At 34.6% G+C, this 14,127-nt stretch overlaps 2 protein-coding genes across 9 annotated transcripts; one reads left to right on the forward strand and one right to left on the reverse strand.

The window, feature by feature from the left end:
- Positions 1-870: 870 nt before the first annotated feature.
- TBL31 (trichome birefringence-like protein (DUF828)) lies at positions 871-3,767 on the reverse strand. The gene is made up of 5 exons (XM_022287225.2): positions 3,385-3,767; positions 2,967-3,138; positions 2,667-2,866; positions 2,226-2,372; positions 871-1,376 (listed from the first exon to the last, which is right to left on the reverse strand). The coding sequence occupies exons 1-5, from the start codon at positions 3,765-3,767 to the stop codon at positions 1,019-1,021; spliced, it is 1,260 nt and encodes a 419-aa protein (XP_022142917.1). The 3' UTR covers positions 871-1,018.
- On the forward strand, positions 3,634-13,900 carry IPT9 (isopentenyltransferase 9). Of its 8 annotated transcripts, none has more exons than XM_022287222.2 (15): positions 3,634-3,773; positions 4,292-4,345; positions 5,427-5,736; positions 6,209-6,262; positions 6,993-7,035; positions 7,181-7,289; positions 7,739-7,937; positions 9,429-9,666; positions 9,988-10,082; positions 11,746-11,840; positions 12,598-12,673; positions 13,099-13,238; positions 13,335-13,470; positions 13,545-13,595; positions 13,672-13,900. In XM_022287222.2, the coding sequence occupies exons 3-13, from the start codon at positions 5,467-5,469 to the stop codon at positions 13,420-13,422; spliced, it is 1,407 nt and encodes a 468-aa protein (XP_022142914.1). In that variant the 5' UTR covers positions 3,634-3,773; positions 4,292-4,345; positions 5,427-5,466; the 3' UTR covers positions 13,423-13,470; positions 13,545-13,595; positions 13,672-13,900. The 8 variants fall into 8 exon arrangements, with proteins under 8 accessions (XP_022142914.1, XP_022142913.1, XP_022142912.1 ...); XM_022287221.2 differs by having other exon boundaries at positions 4,292-4,340; XM_022287220.2 differs by having other exon boundaries at positions 3,635-3,773; positions 4,267-4,345.
- Positions 13,901-14,127: the final 227 nt, after the last annotated feature.

Raw genomic sequence — 14,127 nt, forward strand, 5'->3', positions numbered from 1 at the left:
GAGTGGAATTGTCTCTTCCTTATCTTTTCAACGTGGTATCCTCAACTTGTCTTGATGTCTATCATAAGTTTTTGTTACGTGTCCTATCTTTTCGTAGGCACGTTAGTTATTAGCCAAAAAGAAGTGTTTCTATATTTTCTTCACGATTAATATAGATTTCCCTTGTTTGATTTGTCTCTGTGTTGTTAAAAGAACGAGACGATATCCAATTCTATTATGTCTTTACATCTTTTTCAAAAGCGAGGTTCCAAAATTTCCCGTCAATGTGATCGGATCGAAGTAGAAAGGTTGAAGATCTCTTTCATATAAGAAAATGTAACTAAGGTTCGTATATGAATTTGCTGCGTTTTTTATCTCTGATCTGGGATGCTTTATGTTCCAAACAGAGGCTATTTTAAATAGAATCAGTGCAAGAAAGTGCTTCCAAGGAAGAAGTTTGCCTGCTTCACTACAATGCTATTGAGGAAATTTCAAACCATTCAATTAGGTGACTCTGAATGGGAGCTTCTCTAAAATAAAACAAGAAAACTAGTTTTTATGAATTGATATTTTACAACAAAATTGTTGGGATTGGTTTAGTACTATTTGTTAAGATATAACTTAATATAACTTAAGTTTTGGGTTGATGGGTGATTTAGCATCAGCTAAGTAGGAAGTTTTGTATTCGAACTATGTAACGTCATTTTCCTCATCATTTAATAGTAATCACTACTATTTATTGAGTTTTGTGCAAAATTTTCAAGCTCACAACATGTGAGGCAGAGGCAGAGTGTTAAGTATAGCTTAGACTTTTTAGTTGATTGATAATTTAACATTCTCTTGATTTTATTCTGAGTACCAATCAATTGTAGGCATTATGCAAAATCAGTATACTATTAACTGTCCTTTAGCTATTGTTGTAATCTATACTTACACTTTTCATCAAAATTACCTCTTCTATTCCTCTCTTTTGCCTCAAGGAACTGTGGATGGAAACTTTATTGAATATTTCCTCGCCATTTAATGTCAGGATCGAAATCTAGGAGAGGTTTCGATGGGTTCTTAACAAGTAAGTGTACAAAATTTCATTCCATGTATCAGGAACTCCCGGTAGACACCAGTGGATGCAATCTGCAAAGTTTTTGGGATCAGATCTCTGTTCCTTGGTCAAAAGCTTGCCTCGACGCTCCCCGTAAATTGACGTATGAGCATCCTTTCGAAACTCCGATAGCTGCGTAATGTTTAGTAAAGTTACATTTATATTCTTGAGGTGTTGTACAACATCATGTACCATGTTCATAATCTCAGTGCTTGAACCAGTGCCCCAGTGTGGATGGTCAATTGGGTGGGACTCATTGAAGCAGTTCTCATCACTTCCGGGCTTCCACTCCCAGCTCCTACAACAGATAAGTTAGCTTTCTTTTCTTATTGTGCTTGAATGGATGAGATTTTGGGGGAATTGCTTTAAATTTGGAGATGTTAAAAGACTCGTGAGGTAACGTTCTCGTTTCTTGTTTCTGTTTCCTTCTTTTTAAATGAAGGAAATAGAATTTTATGGCTCAACGCCCATAGATTCAAGAATAATTAAACAATACTTTTATTTCTATTTTGGAATAAAGAAACAAGAACAAGAAATAAGAAATTTATTTTGGTTGTTTTCAAAATTTTTATATACAATTTTGAGAATGTTTATAAGAAAATGAGAAACAAGAAACCTAAATAGTTGTTAAATGTTTAATAAAAGTTGAAACAAAGAAACAAGAAACGAGAATGTTACGAAACATGCAATAAAAATCTATTTGTCATTTTTATATTTTCAATTCTTGAAATATCTCTGGCTGAGTATTTACTTTGAATTATTGTCGCATCCTACCCAATAAGATTCAATGCCATAGTCTCTACATAAAGACTCGTTTGATAATGATTTCGTTTTTAGAAAACTATACTGGCTTCCTCACGTCTTCATCTTCTTTTTGTATTCTTTTACCTTTCTTAAAACTATTATTAGCCAAATTTCAAAAAGAAAAAAAAACATTTTAAAAACTACCATTCTTAAATCTAGAAAACAAAACAAAAAGAACTCACCGGGAAAAGTAGTGTCCCCAACTTAATTTCAGAAAACAAAATTTTTATCAAACGAGACCTAAAAACCCAACAACGCTATGACTTATTCTTCGTATGTCATCATTTGGGTAATAGAAATGAGAAGAAACAAGACTAATGCAATTAATTAGAATAAAACTCACCACAAATGTGTTGGAGACAAAGTCATGAAGAAGACCCTTTGAGAATGAGGGTTGATATTGGATTCTATCCAATTTGCCCAAGTTTCCATGGCCAATCTGTATGCAGTGCTAACATTATACTCTCTTACATCTTCTGCAGATCCATACCTTAAGAAGGAATAATAACCACACCATCAATAACATATCTTGTTTATAATGATCCAAACTAGATTAGTTCAATTATTTTCAAAATATTCGTTTTGGTATAATATGGTTACTATTTGCAAAATTGTAACATACAATAGAATACCCCTGTTATGAATATTTGAAAATGTACAGCCCTGTATATAATCTCATGCTCTACGGATATACTTTAAGGTTGAAACAAAATTATAATATTTTTGGTACCCCTAACTGAGACGGGGGATGTTAAAAAGGAGAGAGAAAAAAAAACCGACTTACGTGGCATTGATCAGAGGCTTGTATCTCCACCAGACATAGCTCTCAAACACCAAAAAATCAACCCCTTTCCAGTGGTTGCCATGGTTGGCTATGGAGTCAAGCTTCACCATTCTTTTTAATACAGTATGGTTTGTAGCATGATCAGAGATGGACTCGACCATAAATGGTGCCCAGTAGTACTCAATTGATACATTGTAATCCTAAGAAATACTAAGAAGTTAGCTTTCAAAATTCACAAGAAGAGAAAACGAGAAACGAGGAAAAAAAATAAAGAAGGTTACCAAACAGATCCTAGAATACCTCAACTTTAAAGATCTTCCTGGGAGGAACTCTTCGAAGGGATTTCTTTCCTTTGGGAATGGCGGATTGAACTAAACAGACCATTGACTCAAACTGTCCTCTCTGTATTGAATCCCCAACAAACATTATTCTTTTGTCCCTCAGAATATCCAACAGCTTCAATGGATCAAACCTGAAATCATAAATATGGTTTTTAATCTCATTATTTGATGTTAATTATGAGAACCCAAATGACATAAAAACTTTATTATATGTCTTTGTTGAATTGTCTTTTATGTTCGGGTTTTCGATGGTGAATGCATTTTTACTAAACGAATAAGGCCTGCTTCGACCTGTTAATTAAGCTATGTTCAAGTCGACAATGTTGATGTTTAGTTTATTATGCCTAGAAGTCGAATAAGGAAACAAATTTGCATACCTTGGCAAATTGCAAGAATTAGGCTGCCATCTCCATTTCTTGTAAAAAGAATCAGGCCTTCCATTCTTCTGGCAAGTAACTTGCTTGACCAAAAATGGACATGTCTCTTCTTCATAAAGAGGATATGATCCATTATCCCACACCCATCTCCCTTCAAACAAGTTGCAATCTTCATCTACGAGATCTTCCGAAGCGACGACGACCGGTAGTCGATGCTTTTCGCTTCTCGGTCGGCCATACATCTTGAAAACAAAGCTTCCATGACTCTTGAGATCGTCCAAGACTAATCGTGCGAGTCCTACGACGAGAAGCGCAGCCAGAGCCACCGGGAAGACAGAATGAATCGTCGGCCGATCTATAGAGAGTTGCTTCAACTTCAACATTTTCAGGTTTGTGTGACTGATGATGATCTGATATGTTTTTGTTTTACTATTGTTTGACAGTGTTTATCTGGGGAAGGTCCTTGAATGGCTGATTATGTCTTGAGTTTTAAGTATCTTCTTTTTTCTCTTTTGTGCAACCACCAGTTGGTGGAAATGTTGGTGGCAGTTTCATGTGCATTGCAAAGCTATGCTTTGTTCTCAGGCTCAAATTGACTCTTCCATCTCCTAAACTATGAGACGTTTATCGATAACGTTCCTCTTTTATTAACCACTATTAAATTTTGATGAGTAGAAATAAAAAATATAGAGAAATATATTTTTTTCTTTTATCGTAAAGGTAGGAAGGTTCTCACCGCTTGTTTTAAAAGATTTACCCAAAAAATAGAACGAAACGGAAAAGAAGAGATATTTTTTCTAAGTTCATGCGTATTGTTCCTATGAAAATGCCATTCATAGATTGAAAGGTCAGTTTTTTTCCTTTTTCCCTCTATATTTTCAGGTTCTGATGTTGGGTTCCTTGGCAGCTGAAATGTCAAGTTCCTCAAACCGGAGATCAGTTTGGTGACTTTTTAAGTTCGGTACTTCTAAGCTTCTTTCCTTTTCCAAATTAATTATCATATTCATTCCAAGGAAAGTCACAATCTCTGTTTAACTTAGAAATTTGGAAATTTCTCTGTTAGGTGATTTGAATACTCTAAAAAAAAATTTGTTACATAAATTTATTATCCATCAATTTTAATAACGATATAATTAAAATAACAATACTTTGGTATTGACCAGCATCCATTTTAAATATATATATACACATACATATATTTATTTATTATATTTCTCTCTCCTACTAATTAAAAAAAATAGTGGCTAGTAAAACATAGGTCAAAATGAAAATTTTCAAATTATTAGAACTACATGAAAAAAAATACAAAAGCATTCTAGACTAAAATATATATTCAATGAAAACAATATAGATATGTTAATATCATTCTTATACTAAGTAGGTATTATGGAGTTAATATGATAAAGAATTAACGAAAAAGATTACAATATTGTTTTATATAAAATCATAAACTAAAATAGTTTATTTTAAGATTTAAACAACAAAATATAATTATATTAATTAATGTATTCTTGATGCTTAAACTTTGGATTTTAGTCACTTTTTATCTCTTATTATTTTGACTTCTATATTAACGTTTATTTATTTGAATATTTGTACTTATCAAAATGTAAAAAAGTGACCATTTTATCTCTTTATTTTCATATTTGTTTTGAGATACTTTATTTTTATTTTTATCTCATTAATTTCGATCAAAATTTTAATACGATATTTCATTCACTAAATTTATTAAAATGAAGTTATAAGTTTATTTTAAAAATATTTATTGTATAACCGTTTTAAAAGTACATGCACTAGAATAAATAAAAATTGAAAATATGGGAATAAAATAGACGTTTTGAAATAAAAAACTAAGGAAATGCAGCGACAAATTACTATTTAAACATAATGTATTTTACCCTGATCCCAAAAATAATAATAAAAAGAAAATAAGCTCTTAAATTATCCAATAGAAAATATCTGAAAGATGAAATTAAATTTGTTTGGTATGAAAAGAGATTTTTGGATGATGAGCATATAATAAATATATATCTTCGCCGCAGAGACCCACTGGAAGTGAAAGCTGCTCTTCGAATTTCGAGAATGTTGAACAATGGAGTCCGTAACCTGCATACTTGTTGTTTGCGATTTCCCTACACGACGGAGAGGCCGCTCCTCCGAGCAGTTTCGTACCGGAGAACTCGCCGCCGGCGACTTTTGGCGACCTTATGCTCTGCCGCAGCCACCGCGGGAAAGGAAAGGAAGGAGAAGGTGATTGTGATATCTGGCCCGACTGGTGCTGGGAAGAGCAGGCTTGCTATGGAGCTCGCTAAGCGTCTCAATGGTGAAATCATCAGCGCCGACTCTGTCCAGGTCAATTGACAATGTCTGTCTTTATTTGTTGCTGAGAAAATGGGAGGAAAATGAAAACCAAACAGGAGCTGTCGATTTCGGAGTATGGTTGGTTGTGGGTTTTTCATTTTTGAAGTGGAATTAATAGCTTTAGCTCAAACAAATTTAATCAGGTCAAGCTTTGGTTTCCGGAACAAATTGATGGGATTGGAGGCTGGAAATATGACTTGGTACAGGAAAGATGATATGAGGAACTTGGATGTAAATAAATAAAACGAAACATCAATGCATGGGAGTTCCAAACTTCGAGAAATCAAGTTTTGTTCTTTTAGTTTTAGGCAATTTTCCTATGCTAGTGTATTGTGTATCCGCACCTGGGGTGGTTACTGCTGACATGGTTTCGAAATTTCAGTTGGAATTCGAATGGTTCTCTCTATAATTGTAATGAACCAGCTTCTTAAATGCTAATATCATTCAATCTGGCCAATTGCAGGTATATAAGGGTCTTGATATTGGATCCGCGAAGCCTTCTGCAAGGGATAGAAAGGTGACTGATGGAGATATCCTACCTGTTCTAAATTTTCGCTGTTAATTTGTGATTGAAGCTTGAGGAACAAAGATGTTTTGGGATCCTAGATTGAGAAGCTGACAATAAGAGAAAAGAAAGGATGTGACATAAAAATAGAAATTACATTAAACCAATTTTGAACAATCAAGCCAACATGATGGTAAAGACATCTACTCCTTCCCTTGAGGTTGGAGATTCAAATTCCCACCCCTACGTTTATTGTACTAAAAAAAGAATGTTTTTGAATAATAAAATGTAAACGTAAAACTGTAACTGGATTTGGGTCCTTCAAGTTTTAATTTCAAGTTGGTATTACATTTAACCATCTCTCCCTTACACTCAGTAATTGGACCAACATGAAAGTGTTGAGAATAATTTACCATACAGTCTTGATGCTGGAGTTCGTTGTATGGAATCGATTCGTTCATCCATGCATGCAGATACAAACAAATGTCCCTTTATCCACGTGATTCTGATATACATAAATGAATCTCTTGATTATGGAATTGATTTATTTCACATATCTTTAATCTCCTGAAGTATGCTTTACATTTTTGGTTTTAAAGATAAAATTGCATTTTATGGCTGAGTTAGATTGTATGTATTAATATTATTAAGTGACTGTTTTAATTATTGTCGTTCTGTAGTTGAGTTGATTGTAACATGTTCATTTGATCCAGAAGAATAACTCATTCTTTCTCTATTTTAGGAGGTTCCACATCATCTGCTTGACATACTACGTCCATCTGAAGGTACGCTTTCCATTGGATCTGTGCATTCAACTAAAACTGATTTTGCAATGTTCTCTTTGTAATGACATCTCATTTAGACATTCAATGCTATAGTAGATTTTTCTTGTGTGCAAGAATATTTGAACTCATTGTTAAAATTGTCCAGAATATTCTGTTGGCCAATTTTTTGAGGATGCAAGGCAAGCGACAAGATGTATCCTTGATAATGGCCGTGTTCCAATAGTTTCTGGTGGGACAGGATTGTATTTAAGATGGTGTGTACCATAACGGCCTTCCCTTCGGACAATTTGTCTAAGAACTTTTTCTTTCTGTTGGTTATTATTATTTAAAATAAAATCAGCGTAAAAGGGTCATGTCATTATCATTATCTAATGAATGAAGGTATGACTGCTGATGTTATGTTAATAGTGCTTGTGTCTTTTTCTTGGCTGTAATGCTGACTTAATGTTATTAGTATATGGACCCCCCAGTCTGTGAAAAGATGATAGAGCATATGATAAGAATGGCTTTGACTACATGAACAGAAAAAAATATTATTGACAATGATGAGAAAGTATAATACTATCTCCTCCCACATGTCATATGAGCTTAATGATGGTTGGGCTATTCAGCAGAATAGGTTGCTCAACTTTTAGCTACTAAGTAGATCCTATGAAAAACATTAAATAAATACTTTTATTATGGGTGTGAGTATTGAATGAAGGTTCATCTATGGCAAACCCAATGTTCCAAAGGCCTCTCCAGACATTGCTGCCGAAGTATACTCTGAGTTAGCAGACTTGCAGAGAGATGAAGACTGGGATGCAGCTGTGCAATTGGTTGTCAATGCTGGTGACCCTAGGGCCCAGCATTTAGCTACTAACGATTGGTACCGATTGCAGCGTAGCTATGAGATAATCAAGGTTACTTCTTATTCTTGCTTGGGTATTTGACTCCCTCTTCCTACATGCTTATTCTTATTTACATGACTTGTGCTTGCATGTTCTTCTTCGTCTTGGTTCTGTGCATGAATCATAAAGGTCCATACGTTCTAGCAATTTCATGTCTGCTTGATGAAATAGACTTGGTTTAATAGATTTACTTTCTTGTTTAATTCGTGTTGTGCTAATGACAAGATATGGTTTGGATACTTGTGTTGTAATTTATAATACCATTCAGAGTTGCATTCTTTGGGCTTTGGCAATTTTGTGTATGTTTTTTTGTTTGGCTCTAAAGAAAAATATACCTTTTTTATTTAATTCAATTATTAAAAGCAAAAAAAAAAAGAAAAAAAAAGACTTATTTGAAACCGCTTACAGAAGCTTCCAATGCTCGCCTGCGATTTCTATTACAGTTAGTTGGATAATATAACGTTCCCGATTTTGTGTATTTCGTTCTATTAATGAAATTTGGTTTCGGATAAAAAAAAAAGAGAGAGAGAGAAGGGAAGAACATGCATGCATGGGGGAGTAATTCTTTCATTTGTATTGTTGTGGAAAGCCTGTGGAGTATTTGAAGGGATAGAAACGAAAGGATCCTCAAAAAGATAATTGATGAATGATGAAGTGCTTGAAGTGTGACTTAGATCATTATTGAAAATGAAACAAAACCTTTAGTTTATAGGTGACTCAGATCATCATTCCTAGTATCATTTTGGGCTTCTGCGAGTCTATCTGTGACCAAGTAGTTCAAAGATAATCCATATTTATGACTTTTTTTTTTCTTTTTTGATAGGATAGTATATTTAGAAGAATGTAATAATAGAAAACAAGAGCATCCAAGAAAATAACAAAGAAAGGGACGACTAAAACTGAAAGGACAAATTACAAGTTCAAGAGGGAGCCCTAGTTTTTGGTAGTTAAAAACAAGATTGGACCCATCTTGATGCATGAAAGTGGGCCAAATTCCAAACTTCATCCCTAGACCTCTCAGCACCCAAAAGGTCTCTCCTATTTCTTTTCAACCAAATATCCCTTAATCTAGTAAAGAAACCAGCAATAAGCTTCCTCTTCCCCTAGAGGTGGGTGTAAGACAATCTCCTCCATATTACGTTAACCATAGGATAGGATGACATAGTAGCAAACTGAAAAGTTTTTCACAGCCTTCACCAGAGGTTTAAACTATAAAGCAAGAGGACAAAGGCAAAAGAGATGATTGATTTCCAATGAGTCATGATTCACTTCCTTGGATTCCTACTTACAAAGAATAAGTCAATACAGATGAAGAACTCTACAGGAAAATGTCTAGATGAAATGGACTGGGTCTCAAGTAGTAACGTGCATATTTCACTATACTTTTACTTTCTTGTTTCTAGAACTGTTGTTCTAACTTCTATCCTATCAATACTTCTCTTGAATGAAATTTTATTGCCTATTAAAAAGTTAGTGATGTATTAACATGGTACATCATTGCAGGCCAGTGGTTCGCCTCCATCTGCATTTCAAGTTCCATATGACACTTTCAGACAAGAATGTGGTTCTAGTGCAGCAAGCAGCTCTCACGTCACTGACTATTCAGTTGACACTTCTGTTGATTCTAGTGAGGAAATTAACTTGAAAGAGTTGGACTATGAGTTCATTTGTTTCTTCCTCTCTAGCCCAAGGCTCAGTTTGTATAGGTCAATTGACTTCCGCTGTGAAGATATGATTTCTGGTGGGTCTACTATTAAAGTTATTTTTTACATTTTTAGAAACAAATTTTTTGATGGTATGAAATTACAAAAAGTGGCCCTACTCAAGGGATTACATAAAAACAGTTTCAACTGGAGAAAAGGGAAGAAAGGATATAGTGTGGAATAAGGGAATTTACACCCTTCAGTTTAAAGTTGTGGCTAACAGTTATTTTAATCGGAGAAACTTGTGTTATCTTGCATGATATTCTTGTTGGCTGCTGGATAACACAACCTTTTAAGGTTTACTAATTAGTAAATTTGTTAGAATGTGTACTTAATGCCAATTTTTTCATCATCTGCAGGAAATGATGGAATTTTATCTGAGGCAACATGGCTTCTTAATAGCGGCCTTCTTCCAAATTCAAATTCTGCCACTCGAGCAATTGGTTATAGACAAGTATATCCTAACATATTATTTCTTTCTATATATTTGAATATAGTGCGCAGAGGCTTTTTGTTATCAGCTGTTTACTCTGGCCTTCCTATTTCCAGAGGATATAAAATTAAACCGTAAAAGGGTACTTGAATCTGGTGTTATTTATTGTTGAAAGACCATGGGCTTGGACTTGATTGTATGTTAAGCATCTGTCATGAAAATTTAAGCTATTAAATATAATGATCTGATTAGCATTAAACCCAATATATTCTTAGACTTTAACAATGTAGGATTTTACTTGTAATAGTCTACTTTATGTATAAGATTTCAATGAGACTTATTGAGATATAAAAACCCTTTCTGCATACTGGAGGCAAGCACACAGATGCTCTATTAAGCCGACTTTTGGTATTGGATGTCTGTTGAATACTGAAGCCACCAACTGACCCCTCGTGGAAGAAAGATGGTACAAGCAGGAAAACAAGGAATAGAAAGGCGATCCCCTAGCCACCTATCCTCCTAAAAGTAGGTATAATTCCCTAGCCACCTATCCTCCTAAAACAATGAACGAATTGAGAAAAAAAGGGAAAGCCAGAAAAGATGGCTTTTCACGGATTCCTGAAAGTGCCTTTAGATCTCCCATTGGACGCCCATTCAAAGGGACGAGGACTGTATTTGCTCACTATGATTCCATGCCACAATGAATTTGACTCTTGCAGGAAGTGCCATAACCATTTTGTCAGCAGGCTTCATTACGCAGCCTAAAATTGCCAATATCTAAACCCCCTAGATCCAAAGGCTTAGAATTCAACTTGAGAACGCTCAGGACTAAACCACTTATCTACCTTCATCTCGGCCCACTCCATCTATTTATAACAAATTCTTTGGCTAATGACTAACCTAATAATATTCCTAACTACGTCAATGGCATTCAACAACACTCCCATCTCTTTCTTTTAACATATTTTGATAGAGCTATGGTTTTAGCTCTTGATGTAAATGCTTTATTTACCCTTTATGCATTACAGTCTTAATGATCTCTTGACTGATTTGAGCACTTCCCACCACTCTTGCCTTCCCATTAAAAAGTTCAGGAATGATCAAGTACAAATCCCTTGAAAGGGCTGTGGCTGTCCGCAGCTAACTCATTTTCGCATATGTAGCACTTTCTAATTCTGTGGCTGCAGAAATCAACAAAGGAATTTCTTGTGGTAAGGCTGTCGGCTAGGTGGCTGCCATGAAGTAGTTAGTCAGGAAGTAGTTTCCCATAGGTTATGCAACATAGGCAATATTAAACAAAAGAACCCTCCTCTGCTTGGTGAATGCCTTTGAAGGTTGCCAAGAGAAATTCTCTATTAGACAAAAAGTTAATTCTAACTAGTATGGTCGGGACTCCTTTGGCCAATTCGTGTAGATTTGCAGAAGCCCGGATAGTCTTTATCATACTTCATTATAATTCGTATAACTATCTTTTTTTTTTTTCCTTTCTTTTATAGGGATTCCATGGCTACTTGATAATTATCCGATCCTAAATCAGACACGGATAATTTATTCAAAATGGTTTATAGCCTTCAATTACAGTGTTCGTCTGTTACCATTTTTACGATTTATTTACACTTCAGTATAGGCAAGATACACAGCCTGATAGTCTAGCCACTAACCTATTGTGAATCATGAATTTCAGGCAATGGAATACCTATTAAGGTGTAGGCAGCAAGGTGGAAGGAGTTCTCCAGGAGAGTTCTATGCCTTTCTCTCTGAATTTCAGAAAGCATCCAGGTAAATCTCACTTGACGTGTAAGCAAAAATGGTTTTAGTTTTGGGAAAACTATGCAGCTCAATCATTATAGTTTCTGAGGATATTTGTTCAGTGGACAATTAATCAACTGACTCAATAGGAATTTAAAACTATTTCCAGTGAATGGTATGATTTGTTTCAGAAAAAACAGGAATTTTATGATTATTTTCAAATTATGAAGCCATATAAGGAGGTGGATTGGAATACTCATTTGTTTTGAAAAGACATGAGACTTGGGATAAATGATCTCCTTTTTCATGAAAATACAACACCAATCAGGGGATATAATACATACACATTAGGATTTTTGGCAAACAATAGATCTCCGACTCTGAGTAAGACCTTCGAACAACAAGCTCCAGCCTAAAATATACCCGAGAGTTTATTCTAAAACTAAATTTGATTGAATGAATGACATAAATGGTAGAAGAGAGGTTAAGTCCAACAGGAGGACAACTCTGGAATCCTTTGTTAACCAGCGTACTCCAGGGTATGTGATTTCTATGGAGGATTTTAAATGCAGTTACTGGTTGTTTAATATTAATTATGATTACCAGCGTTAGTTTTATATTTCATTGCCTTGCCCAATAGTTCTTGCTGATTCCTTGAGGGGAAATTCTATGTCGAGTAGAAAACCATACTTATGGTGCTAAATACTGCCCTTATCTTTCTAATATACTCCTTACATTTTTGCATTTTGTTGGATTTCAAATCGGAAACTGTAAAATCACTGTGCAGAAATTTTGCAAAAAGGCAATTGACATGGTTTCGGAATGAGCATATATATCACTGGCTTGATGCTTCTAAACCCCTGGTATGACATTTTGATTGTTCGTACATCACCTTGTTTCTGTTCTCTTTTCTTATTTCTATTCAAATTACATAATTTGGTCACTAGGAAAAATAGTGCTGCCATTTCCTCGTCCTCTGTATTTTACAAACTTCATTCTCTAAAAGTTGATCGCTGGCATTCTTGTCTTTTCATTGATAAAATTATGTAATCAATTTCCTTAGAGGAAGGTTTTGATTCTAGTTTCATCGTCTTGCTTATTGTACAATGTATTTTGCATCAGATACTAAATCTATGTTGTAGTCTTTAATGTTTTAATAGCTTTTAAATGTAATAGCTAAAACAATATTTTATTCCTCTATGTTTTAATATTTTTCAATTATACACTTTCTATTGGTTCATGTTGAACTTGGTTGATGACAAGCTCAATGTGAGAAAAATACATGTAGGAAAGTGCACTCAACTTTATTTACGATGCTTACCACGAGGAGAGTGGAAATATCTCTGTTCCAGATTCACTAAAAATGAAAAAGGATGTTTCCAGTCGCCGAGAAGTTTCTGAGCTCAAGGCTTATCGCACGAAAAATAGGTATATCTTATAGTCAACTATTTCGGGCACTATATCAATCATGGAATGAGCCAATAATAGCTTCTTCAACACCCCCCTCCCCAACCCAATTCACAGGTATTTTGTTAGACGTGAAGATTGTGTTGATGTTTTGGATTGGATAGGGAGAACACAAATGATGAACCAAGATTGTCCCGTTGCTTGAACAAGTGCGATTTTGACCCCGTAATATGTGTACTTTCCATAATTTTTGGTAGGGATTATCCAATGTCTTCTTTTTCAGCTTGTTTTGGTGAAATGCTTTTTGATTCATTGGTTTCTTTGCAGATCTCAGGACTTGTGCATTAGTTAAGCAGTGTGAGTTCATTTTAAATCAAGGTGTGTATTCTATTCTACAGCCAAATGCCAGAATAATGTTGTTTCAATATCTTAAAGCATGTGATTGGTTATGTAGTTTGCAGTTATAGAACCCCAGAACGATGAGTTCATAAAATGATCAACCAGCCCTCAAAAAGTGGTCAGTGTGGCTTATTTTTGGAGGTGATCTTGTTTATTTTAAGGTATTTAGCTCTTGTATTAGTGTATTGCTTCAGATCCTAACTATTGATTCAAAATTCCATAATAATGGTCTTTTGTTGGTAGTTTTTCTTTTTTAATGTTCATTCTTCTCCGATTGCATTGTTTCTCGTTGAGCTCGTCATTTTCTTGTTTTGCATTTTTCTTTTTCTATCACTCCTTCAGGGACTGAACAAATTTACATTTCATTTATCAACGAAAAGTTTTTTTTTTTTTTTTTGTGTATAAAGGAAGGAAAATTTGTTTCTTGTTTAAAAGGATCGTTCATTTCAAACTGACGCTTCAAATCCAGGACTTGGTTACTCTAAATTGTAGAATTGAATTCTCACTCCCT

Source organism: Momordica charantia (genome assembly GCF_013281855.1).
Source record: "Momordica charantia cultivar OHB3-1 chromosome 10 unlocalized genomic scaffold, Mcharantia_2.0 BLBB01000010.1, whole genome shotgun sequence".
Classification (NCBI taxonomy): Eukaryota; Viridiplantae; Streptophyta; class Magnoliopsida; order Cucurbitales; family Cucurbitaceae; genus Momordica; species Momordica charantia.

Excerpts from the sequence above, each read along its gene's own strand:
- TBL31 (XM_022287225.2), bottom strand. The coding sequence starts at position 3,767 with ATGTTGAAGTTGAAGCAACTCTCTATAGATCGGCCGACGATTCATTCT. Across the intron at positions 2,867-2,966 it reads GGAAGATCTTTAAAGTTGAG|GATTACAATGTATCAATTGA; the intron begins GTATTCTAGGAT and ends AGTATTTCTTAG. Across the intron at positions 2,373-2,666 it reads AAGCCTCTGATCAATGCCAC|GTATGGATCTGCAGAAGATG; the intron begins GTAAGTCGGTTT and ends TTCCTTCTTAAG.
- IPT9 (XM_022287222.2), top strand. The coding sequence starts at position 5,467 with ATGTTGAACAATGGAGTCCGTAACCTGCATACTTGTTGTTTGCGATTT. Across the intron at positions 6,263-6,992 it reads CTTCTGCAAGGGATAGAAAG|GAGGTTCCACATCATCTGCT; the intron begins GTGACTGATGGA and ends TCTCTATTTTAG. Across the intron at positions 9,667-9,987 it reads CTGTGAAGATATGATTTCTG|GAAATGATGGAATTTTATCT; the intron begins GTGGGTCTACTA and ends CATCATCTGCAG.